The following is a 15401-nucleotide window of genomic DNA, read 5'->3' as shown; positions in this document are numbered from 1 at the left end:
ACCAGCAAACGTTGCCATATTTAGACAGGCAGCAACTAACGACTGAACAGCTGCACTTGCTTGAGCAACTATGTAACCACAGATACCACGCCTGACTGCAGTCGTCACATACTACAGTTGCCATGAGCCTCTAAAAACATTGGAGGACCCAGACATCAGCTCTCGACCGCCCCCCACCCCTTTAAAGAGCATGTATCCCACACAATTCCAAACCAGAGTGCAAAATGCGCACAACCAACATTTCCAATCATGCCTCAGCTGCCAAGTTCTTAATTTTAAAGCATTTTCACTAAGCTCCAGTTGTTGCCTCTTTACGAGTAAGATTCTGTGGCCACTGCACATATTGATGTCCTTTTTATCATAATTAAGATACAATTCTACATTTTTAAAACAAAATTCTGTCTCGAATGGTAGCTGCTTTTACTGGACTACAAGCCCCGACATCAAACTCGACTTCCTCTTTCCTGGAAACATGCGCACAGCTCCACCTATCTGCACGCGGACCAAAAGAGAATTAACGGCGTTTCACGGCAACCGAGCTTGAAGTGACCCCGCTTAGAGGGGCGGGTATCTGCTCTCTCGTGTACTTGATTGGCTAAAAACCCGGCACATTACGAGTCCTCGCAAGCGATTGGATTGTCTCATCTGTCGTTCTTTAATCCCACCCCTGACGGCGCTGTAGAGTGTCTCAGTGAAACAGCGTTCCTTTCTTTCCATCTCTCCGTCTCCAGAAGGTTCTCTTCGGGGTTTGGTCCTTTCAAGCCGCCAAGATGATGGGTGGTCGGCCAGTTGTAGTGCTCAGTGAGTAAGAGTGGGTGATGTGTTTTTGTAGTGGGTGGGGCACATGGCGCTGTCAGTGCTGGTACAGGAGGTGGTCGGCACTTTATAGCAGCCCAGTTCTGTGCATTGCATGGGGGTTAGTTTGGGAGGGCTGCGAGTGGGACTTAATTCGTTAATCACAATCTATTCTAGGAGGTGTAAGAGCTTTATCGATGCTTCGTGTTTAAGTATTTCTTCTCTCTCGAATGTCATGCACCTCTGGTAGTGTGCTTGACCGTCCTGTCATCGGCAAGCATGGGAGCAACACAGAACCGACCCAAGGCAGTTAAGCCACTCTGGCAGATTAGTCTGGTATGAATCACATTTGTCATTGTTGAGGGATGTGACATGCATCTCTCGGGGTGTGGCTCTTAGTCTATCAGATGTGTGTGTAACCCAGTATAAAAGTTGTATTATTTTACCCATTGCCAGCCTCCTACCATTTCAGATAAATACGTGCTGTTATGCCTTGTAACGCATCCTTAAAAATCCACTATGCCCGTATAAAAATGTAGTGTAATTTGCAAGTCAGATCGTTGTGCATATAGTTTGAACATTTTTATTAGGCTAAAGTTAGCCGTTTCTTCAAGTCATCCTGTTTTGACTGCTGCAGCTGTGTTAATTTTCCCAATATCACGGCGGTTCAAATGTCTATGGTCCCAGATATGAGCGATATAATACCCTTAAGGTCTACTATAACTGGGCAGTGCCACCCTAAAGTCGTGTACCATTCCAACAAGCAAATATCTTTTAGCCTTTAATATCCCTTACTTTTTCAGGTGTGTGGAATTTTATAAAATATCTACTTGTCCATGGGTAAGGTTTCTCTTTAAATCTACTTGTTTTGTAACAAAATCCACTTGCCTCTTTGGTGCCATGTAATGCAGCGACTAATTATGGCAGCAATCACATTATATAAGAGCTGTGATTATAATAATATATTATTATTATATATATAATATTATATAATATTGTGATAAGAGCACATTATATAAGCCTCTCTGATTATGCCAGGGCTCATCCCATAGTAGTGTTTGAATACTTGCAATCCCCTTATGTTGCCACGTTTCCGCAGATCTACATACTGGGGCTGAAGATAGTGGTAAGCAAAAGTTCCATGATTAGAATGCCCTTTCGAGTCAGCAAAACCTACTAATTTGCATGTTTTATGGGTTTTCAACAACTCTTCTCTAATCTTTTCCCATACCGAGAAATGTTGGAATTTTACTCCTGACAATGGCAGACGTAAACCTTCTTCCAGAGTTTAGGTAAAAAGTGGTTGAAGGAAGAGTGAAATTGCATACACTCAGATTTTCGCATGTGCAATTCTACACATGCACACTTGCTCATGCTAGAATGCAGTTCACAAATATTTTCTAGGATTATTTCTTGTCCTACTTCTGTAAATTCTTGGGAGTTCACGAAGGCTGTATAGCTGCACTTAATGCAAGGACATATACCGTGAGTTCACTTTTGAGACTATATTTAATAATTGGGCTTCTAATTTGGTCTGGTGTTGACCGTGACCTTTTGTGTTTATTAAAATTCTGTGTCTCTCTCTCTCTCTCTCTCTCTCTCTCTCTCTCTCTCTCTCTCTCTCTCTCTCTCTCTCTCTGTATCGGCTGGCTTCACTATGAGTGACAGCATTCTGCTCTTTCTCAAGGAGTATATCTGCCCACAAAGTAGTTTTGTTCAGTGCCAGTAACTACTTTGGCAGTGTGTGCTTTTTGACACCAAAAAACTATTTTTGCTTTTGCCAATGTTTGTTATGGCGAGGGCCCAGCAGTCTCCCACACCAATAAGGTTTTACAAAAACCATGCCAAAACAAGTCACTTATTGACAAAATTAAAAAGCTGACCACCAATTTCAGTCCTACTGGCTTTGCCAATGCTTGTTAATTTTTGTTTCCCATAATCTTATTGAAACTGGTTACACTGATTTTCCATTATGAATATTTTTGGGAACTACTAGCATGCATCATCATATGTTGCTAAATGATGCTGCAAAGGTGGTGTACCAGGAATTTTACAGTAGTTTAGCAAAATGTTTTTTTTTCCTGCTTTCATTTTTTAATGAACATTTTATTTGAAAGAAAAGTATCATCAATCTTGCTTTCAAGCTTCTGCAAATATTTGCATCAAATCAGAGTATTGTAGGAGCATTGTACATAGCCTCACATTGCTAAACTTTTAAAACGTGTACACATTTTTATACTGGAACCTGTCAGTAGTGCAGTCGGAGCTTATAACATTAACTTAGAGTGCGATCCCCAATAATAAAGGCTTTCAATTAATTAACCATAAATACAAGTTTTAACAGCATTAACGTATGGGCAAAAATATTACCTTAGCTGCAGACACTGCCCCTCCCCGATCCATAATGTGGTACTGCAAACTGGCAGGCAAAATACACGTGAAAACTTGTTGTCCTTGACCCCGAACAATATGTCCTGTACATCGGGCTATAGGTATTCCACATCCCTGCTTTATAGTCCTGCAGTTTTCTCTCGAACATGTTTTACCTATATTTGGAGAGCTTCTGTCCTTTTGTACACCGTATCTCGATATTTGGGATTTGTCTTTTATTGCACTGGGCTGTCACCAGCCATGTATCTTTCTTGGCACTTTTGCCTGTCATTTTTGCTACCCGTGGTGGCGGACCTAAGAGAGGGAAACGTAAGGGTTTTTCCCAGATCCACCAGTATGTCCTCCATCCTTAGATGCAGAAGGGACTTTTAAACCCATCTATGGTGAAAATAATTTTGGGGAGTGGAAGGGGAATGTCCAGGCCTCTTCCATAGTCCCCAGTGAAGATAATGCTACCTCTCAAATGGTCACACTAAACATCTTTTTTTTTTTTTAATTGTAAATTGCCAAGCGGCTTGACGTTTTGTGGGACTATTCTGGGATTGCATGATGCATGGCTGTAAAGACTGCTAGTTGTTAGTGTTCTGAATGTAAATAGTTGGTGTATGGTTGATTTTGCTTGGATTGAGCGGAATTGCATTTCCATCCAATTGTGGAGCTTAATTAAAAACATGTTAAAACGAATTTCTTATGAAGTAAGAGCTGGAATGTTATCAGAGACTGTCTAACTTAAATGCAGAGGTGGGCCTCTGACTATATTTATAGGTGCTGAGCAGGATCGCTACTAATGTGCTTTGGTCAATGGGCAGCAAATGTGAAATTATTAAGCTCCGTTTTCTCGCCATTTAAAAGTGATCAATGCTGTTTTGTTAATTTAGAATTTCTGATTTAGCGCTGATTGACTTTGAATGGTAACAGGATAAGAACGTGCACGTCATCTGCAAGCGGAGAAGTGACATAAATACATTATTGAGGGAAGTGAGAGCCATATGCTTTAGTGGTTGGCATCAGTATAACCCTAGGGCAGCAAACGATAGAAACATTTGTAATTGGTAGTTACTAATTATACACCAATAGTATAGTTGTAAGATGAGTAAGTTTTATATATATTTGTAATACATTTTCCAGCAGTAGTTGTGGAAAAGAGAATGGGATAACATTGTGATTAGTATGTAAGTGAGACATGGAGCTCACTTTAACTACTGCTTGACATTGTGAATTTGACATAATGTGTGCAGTCGTTTGTTGTACATTTAGCACCAGTCCAGTGCAAGAGTAGTGCAACAGTGATAAGTCTATATCGTCAGCAGGGTACATTTATTTGCATCAACAAATTGAGCTATATCACAGCTATAGTTTAATAAGAACATGGGTCTTGACTGTCCTGCAGAACCGTAAATCTCCATTACAGATCCTAATGCGGCTTACGAGGGAGTTGTAAAGGTGTACCAACAAATTTTAACTCAAAAGGAACTTTTTTTATTTGTATTTATTATTATTATTATTTTCGGAGGCAGCCCCTGGGGTGATATGTGCATTGTTATTTTTACACTGAGTAGGTATAATACCCTCTATCCTGGAAGGTATGATTTGTAGTACAGAAACATGGGCAAAAACTATTCCCGCTTCAAGTTCCGAGGAGAAAATGCAGTCCCAGCGAAATATGTCTGAACGTGGTAAATGGCGTAGAAACGTGCTTACATTTGGGTCTATTACAATGACACAGAATTTATTATGGAGTAGTGACACAATCAGTTTGAATAGTTCAGATGAGAGCGCCAGGGCAGTAGTGGCCTGTACTCTACATAGGACTCCCAAACAGGGGTATGTTTGCCTAAGTAGTCATATATAATCAAAAGAAGAATTGACTACCACGTAGAACAGTATCTACTGGTAAAGTTGGGCTCCGAGATGATGTAACAGGGCTCTTCATTGAGGTTATTGGCATAGGTGGGGACCTGAGCTTCACAAGTTGTATGGGGAGCAGTGAGGGTGGCAAAGATGTACAATTCCGGATTTAAGTCTTGCTGGTGTTGAGCTTCATTTTGTTTCTAGTGATTCATCGCAATGTGGCCTGGTCCCAGCTTAGAAGTTGCTCACCGATTGTGGCTCAGGTTTTGAGATTGGTCACACTGAATAGTTTTTGCAGGTCATAACGAAGGGAGTAGGTAGATACGTTTCTGAAGTAGACATGAAAACAAACGTGTCCTATCTTTGGTCCTTGGGTCATGAGATACAAGAGGGTATTATGAAGAGATGAGAGGGGTTTGAGAAGGCCTGAACACAGAGGAAGAAAGAAATTCAGTTGAGCTTTTTCGTAAACAAAAGTATTACAGAGGAGGAATGTAAGAGTGATGAATCTAAAAATCTACTGCCAGATCTAGGAGAATGAGTATAACAGGTTTATTTCCTTTAACCATGCTGATGACTGCACCCAGCCGTCATGCACTACGGCGCTCGTGTGCTGATGACGGCTGGGGGCCGTCATAAACCCGCCCACTTGCGATTTTGCCACACAGGCGCAGAATCGCTGCCGCATGGAAGGGGTTAAGTTAGCTCTTGAGAGGATCTATTGTGCCAATTATTCATTAATCGTTTAATTAGAACTGAGCCAGGAGATACAGCATAGTTGTTTGTAATGGATTACTGGCAATTCGGAAAGTGAGCGACACGTGGTGTGTCCTTACTATACGAGCACCAATCTGTGTGGGTGAGCAGGAGGGTGTAACATGTGAAAAGGGGTAGGTGCCATATGAGCTCACAATCTAAACCACATCTGAAGGTGACCAATGTGGGGTGTAAGTATTTCACCTATTTGAGCACTTAATTGCATTGTATTATTGCACTTGTAATTATGGGTTTCTCTTTGAAAAGTCCAAGAATACAGCAAAAAAAGTACTTCTGGATAAACTATGTAGACACTGCTTAGTACAACAGAACATCTTTTAGACTCCTGAACAATAGAATGTCGTCATTACTTAAAAATAATTTACAGTTCTTGTATTTAAATATGAGCTGAAAGGTAGCTATGATCCATCACCCAAGATCACTGTTGCAGTAATTGGTTTTGGGTGTGGGGTCTGGATGGAGAGGGTACAGTTAAAGGAGAATCACGTCACTGATTGGTGTTTGAGCGAAACCACATTGAAAAATTCTTTTTAGGTTGAGCCTAGCAGCTGCGCTCAGGCGCTGCTCGCTCTGCGAGGCATGCAGTAGTGGAGTATGGCTTTAAAGCTCCGCCCATATATTTAATTGGCTTTAGTCATTGTCATCCATAAATGCGAACTTCCGATTCGTTATGAGGCTTGTTAGTCCCTCTTTGGTACCGCCATGTCGCCATTTGTTACCGTCCATAAGAACTGGACCATTTACCCGTGTCCTTACTGTATTGCTCGCATAAGCCCTTCGGGAGAACTCTTTGGTTAATCAATCTAAAGACTACTAGTGGGAGGCCAGCTTTAGCAATGGAAGCCGTGTTTTTTTTGTAACTTTGCAACTTTCACTTTGTGCCACACGCACCCACAGGACGGGCCGCCGTAGCTCGCCCAAAATCTGCTTTTCTTTAATTTAAATGAGTAGAGCTGCTGGATCGAAGGTGCTTGGTGGCAGGAGGGAGCTGGGCAGGGCCCCTTCTTGTTAACTTAAGTAATGAGCGCGGCGCTCGCTTCGGGGACACCGCGCTCTGCAATGCAGTAGATGTTGATTTTGGTATTGTAAATGACAATGCCTTTTTAATTTTTCTTATAAAAGGCATTGCCATTTAAAATGCCAATAGCCCAAAAACTCGCAATTGCGAGAACAATTGCACTGTAAGTGCTTGTTTGGACCTGACATTAGGTTTTATGTACCATGTTTCTCTAGTGTAAATTGCCATCGTTCTCTTGCTTGGGGATAGTGGAAAGCAGTCTGTAATGGTTTTGCATGTTGCGTCACATGGATATTGCGTTCAGTTAATTCCATTATGTCCGCTGCATGTGAATGAGTGCAAGGTGCTCCTTGATTTTGGAGCCAGATGCGCCTTGAAGATTAAGTAACTGGCATTTGTCAAAATAGCACAGTCTTGTAGACATATATTCATCCTGGATCATGGTTTTATTTTGTAGAAAATGACAAACGGTATACTTTTGATACGATTTAGATGCGTTCGCTATTGAAAACTCACTCTGCACTTACGCTCCCAGATAAACAGTATGGGGATGGTTTGTATGACTAGAGGTGCAAGTGAAAAGCCAAGTACATCAGATAGTTAAATTGAACTGGTGCTGTCTCTATGAATGTTATAATTGAATACAAAACAGCAAAAGGTTTGAATAACATTAACAAATATAGAAAAATAAAATAATTGGGTTTTAGAACCTCATGGAGGCATCAGTCAAACCTAAGGTCGGTACTATTTTCTGATTTTCATCTGGTTAGACATTAATCCAGACCTCTGGTACCATGACGTTTGTCATGTTTCCTGGAGTTTTGTATTCTAAGCATTTAAGTGTCTTAATTGTTATGAACCATTAGATTTAACTATTACTATAGAAAAGGAAGCATAACTGACCATGTTGTCCGACCTTATTACTAAGTCAAACTCCTGTGCTGGGCAAAGATAGCTTACTCTTTATCATCTTGAAATCAAACTCTTTCTGGAGCTCTGCTTTGACTTATTAGATAAGCTGGCTTGGCCAGCAGAGCATCTTTGCCACCAAGACGCAATCTGGTTAAAAGAATGAAAAACTGATTCAGCACATACTGTTTCAAGTGTATCTTTTGAGGATTCCAGATCATTTGATTCGGATTTGGAAGAACAGTTACATTGAATTTACAAGGAAAAAAAACATTTATCATCTTTGATGTGGGGACCAACCTAGTCTTCAAGGTACCCGTGTAAATACAGGGTTCTACAAATACGCCCGCTCGCATTTGCGAGGAAGAATTGATGAGTACGAGCTATTTTCAGGTCCTACTCGCCTTTTCTGGCGAGTAGGAAGACAAACTAACATTTGTCCTCTGTCTTTGAAAACTATTTAAAGTAATTTTTATTGCTCACAAAGGGAATGAGCAATAAAGATGCCTTTAAATCTTGTTAACTTGTCACATTAGCTCTGTTTTCAGAGACGGAGGTCAAGTAGGTTGCAGTTGGGTCGAGGGGATTTTCCAAGGTACTAGACCTACAGGACTAGTACCATTTTCCAGATTTTTCGAGCCCTGAAATAATTTAGTTCTTTAAAGAAACGGAAACGAGATGTGGTCTGGAAGGACCAGCATTCATGACTATACCTGAGTGAGAAGAGATTTCCAGTCAGTGGTTGATGGACAGATACATCAGTTCTTCTAAGAGCAGAAAATGATAAACATGGACATGTGAGTTTTACAGGGTTTGTGGAATAGGTAGGTACCAGATCGAATTCCAGTCATTACCAAAGTCTTAAGGGATTGTTCTTATTTCCATTCCAAGTCAGTCCAAAAAAGGCTCTTCTGGAGGGAATATCAGCCTTATTGCAGAAAGAAGCATTGTGATAAGTTCCAATGAAGAAAAGATGTCTAGGAGTCTACTCCATTGTTTTTCTGATTCAGAAGGTTACACGAGGAATTATCCTAGTAACACATCTGATAAAATTGAACAATTCTGTCCAAGATGACATTACTTCAGAGAATTATTCATTTGATCTGCTATATCCATTCTTGATTACTTATGGATACATATCTGTATACCCTGATAAGCAATCATTAAAGTTTACCATGAGTTTGTGTGGGAGAATCCTCACTGACAGTTTATGGTTCTTCCCTTTAGCCTGAAATCCGAACGAAGAGTCTTTACAAAGGTGGTAGTACCAGTGATTGCTCATCATTATCTACAGGGAACTCCAGTTTACCCCCATCTAGATGACTGGTTTGTTCATGCTCATGGGAGGGGAAACTTCCTATACCACCCCATGCCTTTACAACGCAGTCAGTACCATGACTGAGACATTACTATTTGTTCCTTTAGCACGAAAGTAGTTACAATGACTTGCTTTAGGGAACGCAGTGTTGGACTGGTCTTGGATTTTAAGTCACCACCTTACTGATACACCAACTGGAGTTATAATAGTGATTTGTACTATTCTAAAGTCCAGCACTTCCCTAAAGCAAGTCGTTGTAACAACTTGCATGCTAAAGGAACACGTGGTAATGAGCAGTCGCGGTACTGTTTGCGTTGTTAAGCCACGCGTGGTTTAGGCATGCATGGTTCTGCATACAACCTTGAATGGTCTCTTTTCTTAATGGAGACAAAAGCGCCAACTTCAACCTTTGAGAGACCTCAAGATTGTGGAGTAAGGTTCTGAACGGATCTAGGAAAACTTTCTCCCAGAGGAGCTCGAAGGATATATGGCAGCCTGCTTTTGGGCAGATTACATTTCCGTATGTTGTTGTGGCACCTGCACTAATTCCATTCTCCAGCAATTCAGTCTGTGGAGATGGCGTTCCTCTTTCAATCAAGATCAAACAGCAACTGAATTGGTGGTTGAAAATGGAGTACTTATTCAAAAATGTAGTTAAGCACTCTTAGCAACTTTTGATCTGAACAACAGATGGCCGACAAATAAGCCTGTAGGACACTTTGAATCAATGTTCTTTGCAAGTCAAATGGTTCATAGTATTGGAGACGAGTCATGGAGTTGGAGAGGGTTAACTGCAGTCTACAGAGTTCTTCACAAATTCTTGTCCATTGTTCATCAGACAAGTGTTTGTCAGGACAAACAATACTTTGACAATAGCCTACATCAACCATCAGGGGAGTACACAAGCCAAATCTCAGAATTAAGTGGCAAATCTCTTAGGAGTACGGGCAAAAAACAGTCTCTTAAGTCTGCTTATTCACATCAATGGAAAAGACAGCACACAAATAGATCTGTTAAGCAGAAGCATTGGATTACTGACTAACCAATTGGTGTCACAAACTGTATTCTATGGACTCTTTATCTAGGCCTTTTTGCATAAAGGAACAGTGCCCTGATCTAGATTTGTGCAATGTTCAAGAAGGAAGCCTGGGCAGTAGATTCATTCCCACTAGCCAATGAAGTGGTCTAGGAGGTTACTTTGACTACCCTCCATTTCCTCTTATTCCAACGGTCTTCGCAAAGATTCAGGAGAAGACAGAAGTAATCTTGGTGGTTCACTTCAGCCATGGCAATGTTTGTTCCCCATATTGAAGATCCCAGGTGTGCACAATCCTTGGGTACTTATCATTTTCTCATCTCAATACAGTGTTTTAGAAGTTGAAAGGTTTATTGTTAGTCTACCAGTAAAACTGTTTGGGGCTAGTCCAAAATCTAGGAGACCCTGTATCTTAATAGCTTATTCCAAATACTGGATTTCCTTGGATAGTTGATGTTCTTCCCATGGTTTTTCAGCTCCATCACAAGCTTTTTCCTCGACCTTGCAATTTTCTTTATATGATTTCAACATATTCTTTAATTATCCACTCTGCAATCGGAATGGTTTGCTATCAAATAATTAGTTTGTAGAGCCCTGGATGAGATTAAACTTTTCAATCACAAGACCTATTTCACAAAATTCTTCTCCATTTAGGAGCTTCCTTGTGTTTTGAGCTCTTTACGGGGTCCTCCTTTTGAAACTATGGAAACAGTCGAACTTAAGATTCTTTTTGATAAGGTTTCCTTTTTGGTTGCTAATATGTCTGCTTATAGGGCTGGGGGATTTCTGCCTTACTTTGTCGTTGTCCTTTTTTACAGTGTTTTTTAAAATATATATTTAAAATATTAAAGTCATCTTGAAACCTGACCCATCTAACTTTTCATTCATCATGAGGTGCTTTTTTCCCCTTCCGTTTCCCCATCCCATTCTGAGTAGAAAACACTTTGGTACAAACTTTAAATGTTAAAAGAGCACTTTTAATTTTATCTTGACTGGATGCGTGAATTCAGGAAGTCCAGTAACTTGTTTGTGACTTTTGGTCTAGGAGAGAAGGGGAGGAAGGAAGATAATGACTGAGTAGATGGATTGTGGCTAGAATCATCCAGGCAAATCAAAGTGTGATCCGGGGCAGAGCGGCATCCTGGGCTAAATTGTATGGTGTTAACAGCCATGTGGTCTTCAGGGCTGCAACTTGGTCTGAGGGCAATACATTTGTGAAACATTACTGATTGAATAGTGTTAGTGACACTGGTACTGACTTTGTTGTTGGGTTCTGGAAGTCAGCATGTCTTATGTACTGAAGTTTGATTACTCTTAGTCCAGCTCCTCCCCATCAGTCATTACATTCTCCTCACCCTCCCTCCTTGGCCTTTGACATAGCTTGGAAATGTACAGGGTGATCCTGGGAATGCCATCCCCTTTAGGGTACCCAGTCCATTTTCAGTATCTCCTGGGTTGTTCCTGTGATAGTTGTAGGCTGTCCTGAAGAGTAAAGACTGTGATGATGGCAAGTTGGACTAAGGGTAATAAGTAATACTGTGAATTAATCGGAGCACTCTCTTGCACTTAGTACTTTTAAATTGGGTAGGATGGATGTGACGGATTACGGTTTAAGATTTGATTCGACCTCCAGTTAGACCCTGGTGCGAAATATAGATAATATTCTTGTTATCTATTGGATGGATTTAATTATTTTAACTTTTTTAAAAGTGTATAATTAAATCGACTTATCTAGATTCCGACACAAGAAAGAAAGTCTTTAAGAATTCACAAGTGGCGGACAGACATTCTTAAGCATTATGATTGTACAAAAGTGCTTGTTTTTGACAAGGTTAGACCCTACTTTTTGCCCAGAAAATGATGAAGTTTTGACGGGAAGTGCCCAGGGTCCCTGCCAACCAGGTCCCGTTTGCCAGATCTCCTTAGCTAAACTATAACTTTTTGTTTCTGGCACCTCTTTATCTCACATATAAGTCCCTAGTGAAAGGTACCCCTTGTACCTAGGGCCTCGTGGTTAAAGAGGGTCCATAAGGACTGCAGCCCAAATTGTGGCACCCTAAGGGACCCCTCACCCAGCACATTCACACTGTCACTGCAACCTGCGTGTCTTGGTGCAGACAAAACTGAAGAGCCGCCGTGTCACACATTCCTGTGTGCCATCCCCATAGTCCCTGCATGAGCTATAGGTAAGACACTCCTATAGAAGTCCTTAAACCTAAGGCAGGGTGCGCTATATATATCCTGGGCGGGCATATCAACATGAGCAGATATGCCCCTGCAATATCCTTGTCGATTCCTGCATATTGTAAGTGACCAGTGAAGCCATAGTAAGTACATGGGCTGGACACTTGCCATTACGAGTTCTCCAGCTCCATGATGGCTTCGGTGAAATATGTGATTTTTGGTACCAAACATCTCCGCATAATAAACCTGCACCGATTCCAGTGTCGGATGTATTAAAAAGTGTACACACAGGACCCTTTAGGGGGGGTCCTCTAAACCTACCAATCATTAGTGTGGGCACCGACTGGCCCGAGCCAGCCTGCTACAACCAGACTGTGTTCTGCCCTCATGGGGGAGAGTGCTGGTGCACTCTGAGACCTAGAACAATGCCTTTCCTGGGTGGAGGTGTTCACACATCCCCCTGGTCAGGAAGAGCCATCTGTGGTGGGGAGCTTCAAAGGCCTTGCCGCCTTTGTAATGCGACAACAGCCTCTCCTGTTAGAGGGTGCAGGCCACCCTTCGTCCTCGCCACCCTTTTTTTGTTTTTTTGTGCAGAAGGACAGGCGAGAAAACATAGAAAGAATAAGCGGTGTGGCCCACTCTGCCAACTACACCCTTCAGGTCCTGGAGGCGAGGTGAAATACACTTTTTAGTGCTCACCATCTGGATGATGGTGGGACTCCTCTAGTCAGGATCAGGGGTATGCCTACCTCCCTTCTGCGTTGAGCATTTAGAGGATGTAGTCACCCTTAAGGTAAGTAGCCCATTGGCTGCTACCTGGCATGCCCCTAAATGTTGTATTTAGTTGACCCAAGCCTAAGACGAGCAAGACACTACAGAGTCTCACCAGCTGAGAAGACTGCAGAGACCAGCTGACTTGGCCCCAGCCTTCTGCAGCCCTCGACGATCCTGCACCAAAAGACAAGTCCTGTAGCCTAGCGATCTACAGAGCCCTGTGAGAACTGACTGCCTTAAAAAAAGATCAAGACTTCAGAGAGCAGCGGACCATTTCGCGAAGCAACCATCTTCAATGTAGAGACTCTGATCTGAAGAAACGCGAAGCCTGCCCCCCAGTTCCACCTCTGCACCGGACTCCTCTGGCCCGAGTCCACTGTGAGCTGACCTCTCCTGGATTCCTTGACTTCGCCTGCTGCCTGTGTACAGGGACACCCCTAACTGCGACCTGCTCCAGTAAGCAGTTTCCGGCATCAGTAGGCACCCCTGCACCTCTCCATCCTGGTCCTTGGTGTAGAGGAAAGATGGTGCCCCTACACCTGAGCATCGCAGCTTACCTCTGCAGCAGTACGTTTTCTTTGACCGGCCTCCTGGTCTGAGCCTACAGGCCTTGTTCGATTTGGCTGCTCTCTATTGCCTTGCATTGGGCAGCCAATGCTGTGTTGGCTCCTGCACCTGGCCGCCCCATTGCCGGTAGTGTTGTTGTGTTGATGCTGCTTTGGGCCCTTAGCCGGTGCTTGCTTCAACCCACTGGAGTCTGCCCTCCACCCCCCAATCGCTTGCTACTTACCGGTAAGCAGTCTCTGACCTATTGCCCCAATCCCCATTGATTTGTATTGGGTGTCCGACCTCAAACTTGCATCCTGCACCCGGTTGCCCTTGTGCTACTGGTGGTGCACTGTTGGTGCTGAACTGAACCTTGCCCAATACTGACCTTCACTTCCAAAGACTGGTCTTGTAAGTTGATAGCTCTATGCATGCTAAATGTTTTCTTACTCCCATAGTTTAACATTGCAAAGTCTGAAAATTGTTTAAAGTGTCCATTTTTGAAACTGAAAGGTAAATACATTTTTCAAAAGAAAAATACTTATGACGAAGTTCTTTGGTTCTGCAAAATAAATATAATCAAGTATTATTTTTAGGTCTCGCTGAGTCAGCGCGCATGTGCTGCTCGGAGAGATATATAGTAGCGGCTTTTGGAAGTGCTCCTAAAGCGGCCACCAGCTTGCTAGAATGCGCACAAGCGTGGGCGACGTGCACAGCACTTTTCCCATCGCATGCGCGTGCACAACTCGCGTCACCACTCGCGTTTTTTTAATTATTTCATTTAATATACACGGACATTGCTTTTCTTACTTATTGCACACATTAATTTCCTGTTGTATGTATTAGTCTGTTTTTCTTTAGCTCATATGGACCTTAACAATGAGCATATGTTCGTATTTCTCTAGGTTACGTTATAATTTGTGCAGCATCAAACAGGCTTTGGTACGCTTCATGCATTTGTTTAACTGTAATTACCATCTCTAAGATGGCGGTCGCTTTAGGAATTAGTCCCCTGTCTAGCTCTATTAGCTTCTGGCTCGTTTCCGCTAACACTCACTATTTCACTCGACTACTCACTGGACGTCCTGTCGACTCGGACTGATTACCGAGATACTTTTCTTCCTCTAGGGACGCATCATAGATTTAATTAAGCATGTCAAAGGTATGATACTTGTCCCTTTTAGTCCCTCAATACTATACGCATTGCAGATGACGAGCTTTTGTTTTCACTGAGCACCCGTTTTCACCAAGTGCTTTCAGCACGTCACCGTTTTTAACTTGCTTGCACAGTTAACTACTTAATTGCGTTGGTCAACTGCTCAATTACGGTATGACATTCGCCTGTACCAACGTCCGATAGTATTGACGGTACTTTTGTTTTAATAAGAAAGTACAGGGACTCATAGAATTCGTTTTAGCCCCACGTCACTGTTTTTTTTAAAGGCACAGACGCCACAACTGAGTCCTTTTTCACATTAATGTGCACTGCCAATAGAGTTCACCACCATAGTTCACATTCTATGTCTGGTATACCATCTTTCACCCATATGGCAATCACACTAATATGGTTACACAAGCTGCACCTTCTGTGGACGCTTGCATGATGTTGTTGATTTTGGACTTTGTTGCCAGGGTCGGTAACCCAGCTTCCTTTTTGCGCTTCATTTCACAGAGACAACTAGTTGTTATAATGTTATGCTCAGTGCAGCCAGGCAGACTGTAAACAGTGCATTATTCATAGGGTGCTCTTAGTGTGGTCAGGCATAAGCCACACACACTGGAATAGAGCATCCTGAGACGCA

At 42.2% G+C, this 15401-nt stretch overlaps 1 protein-coding gene across 1 annotated transcript in view; it reads left to right on the top strand.

Annotated features, from left to right (window-relative positions):
- Nucleotides 1–645: 645 nt before the first annotated feature.
- The window catches only part of CCT3 (chaperonin containing TCP1 subunit 3), a 194239-nt gene continuing 179483 nt past the window's right edge, over nucleotides 646–15401 (top strand). The window contains exon 1 of the mRNA XM_078670260.1: nucleotides 646–801. Within this exon, the coding sequence (XP_078526386.1) occupies nucleotides 771–801 (31 nt within the window). The 5' untranslated portion in view covers nucleotides 646–770. The remainder of the gene's footprint in view (nucleotides 802–15401) is intronic.

Source organism: Lissotriton helveticus, chromosome 12, assembly GCF_964261635.1.
Source record: "Lissotriton helveticus chromosome 12, aLisHel1.1, whole genome shotgun sequence".
In the NCBI taxonomy this organism is placed as follows: domain Eukaryota; kingdom Metazoa; phylum Chordata; class Amphibia; order Caudata; family Salamandridae; genus Lissotriton; species Lissotriton helveticus.
The sequence above is the reverse complement of the archived record's forward strand: the minus strand, read 5'-3'. Positions and strand labels throughout refer to the sequence as shown.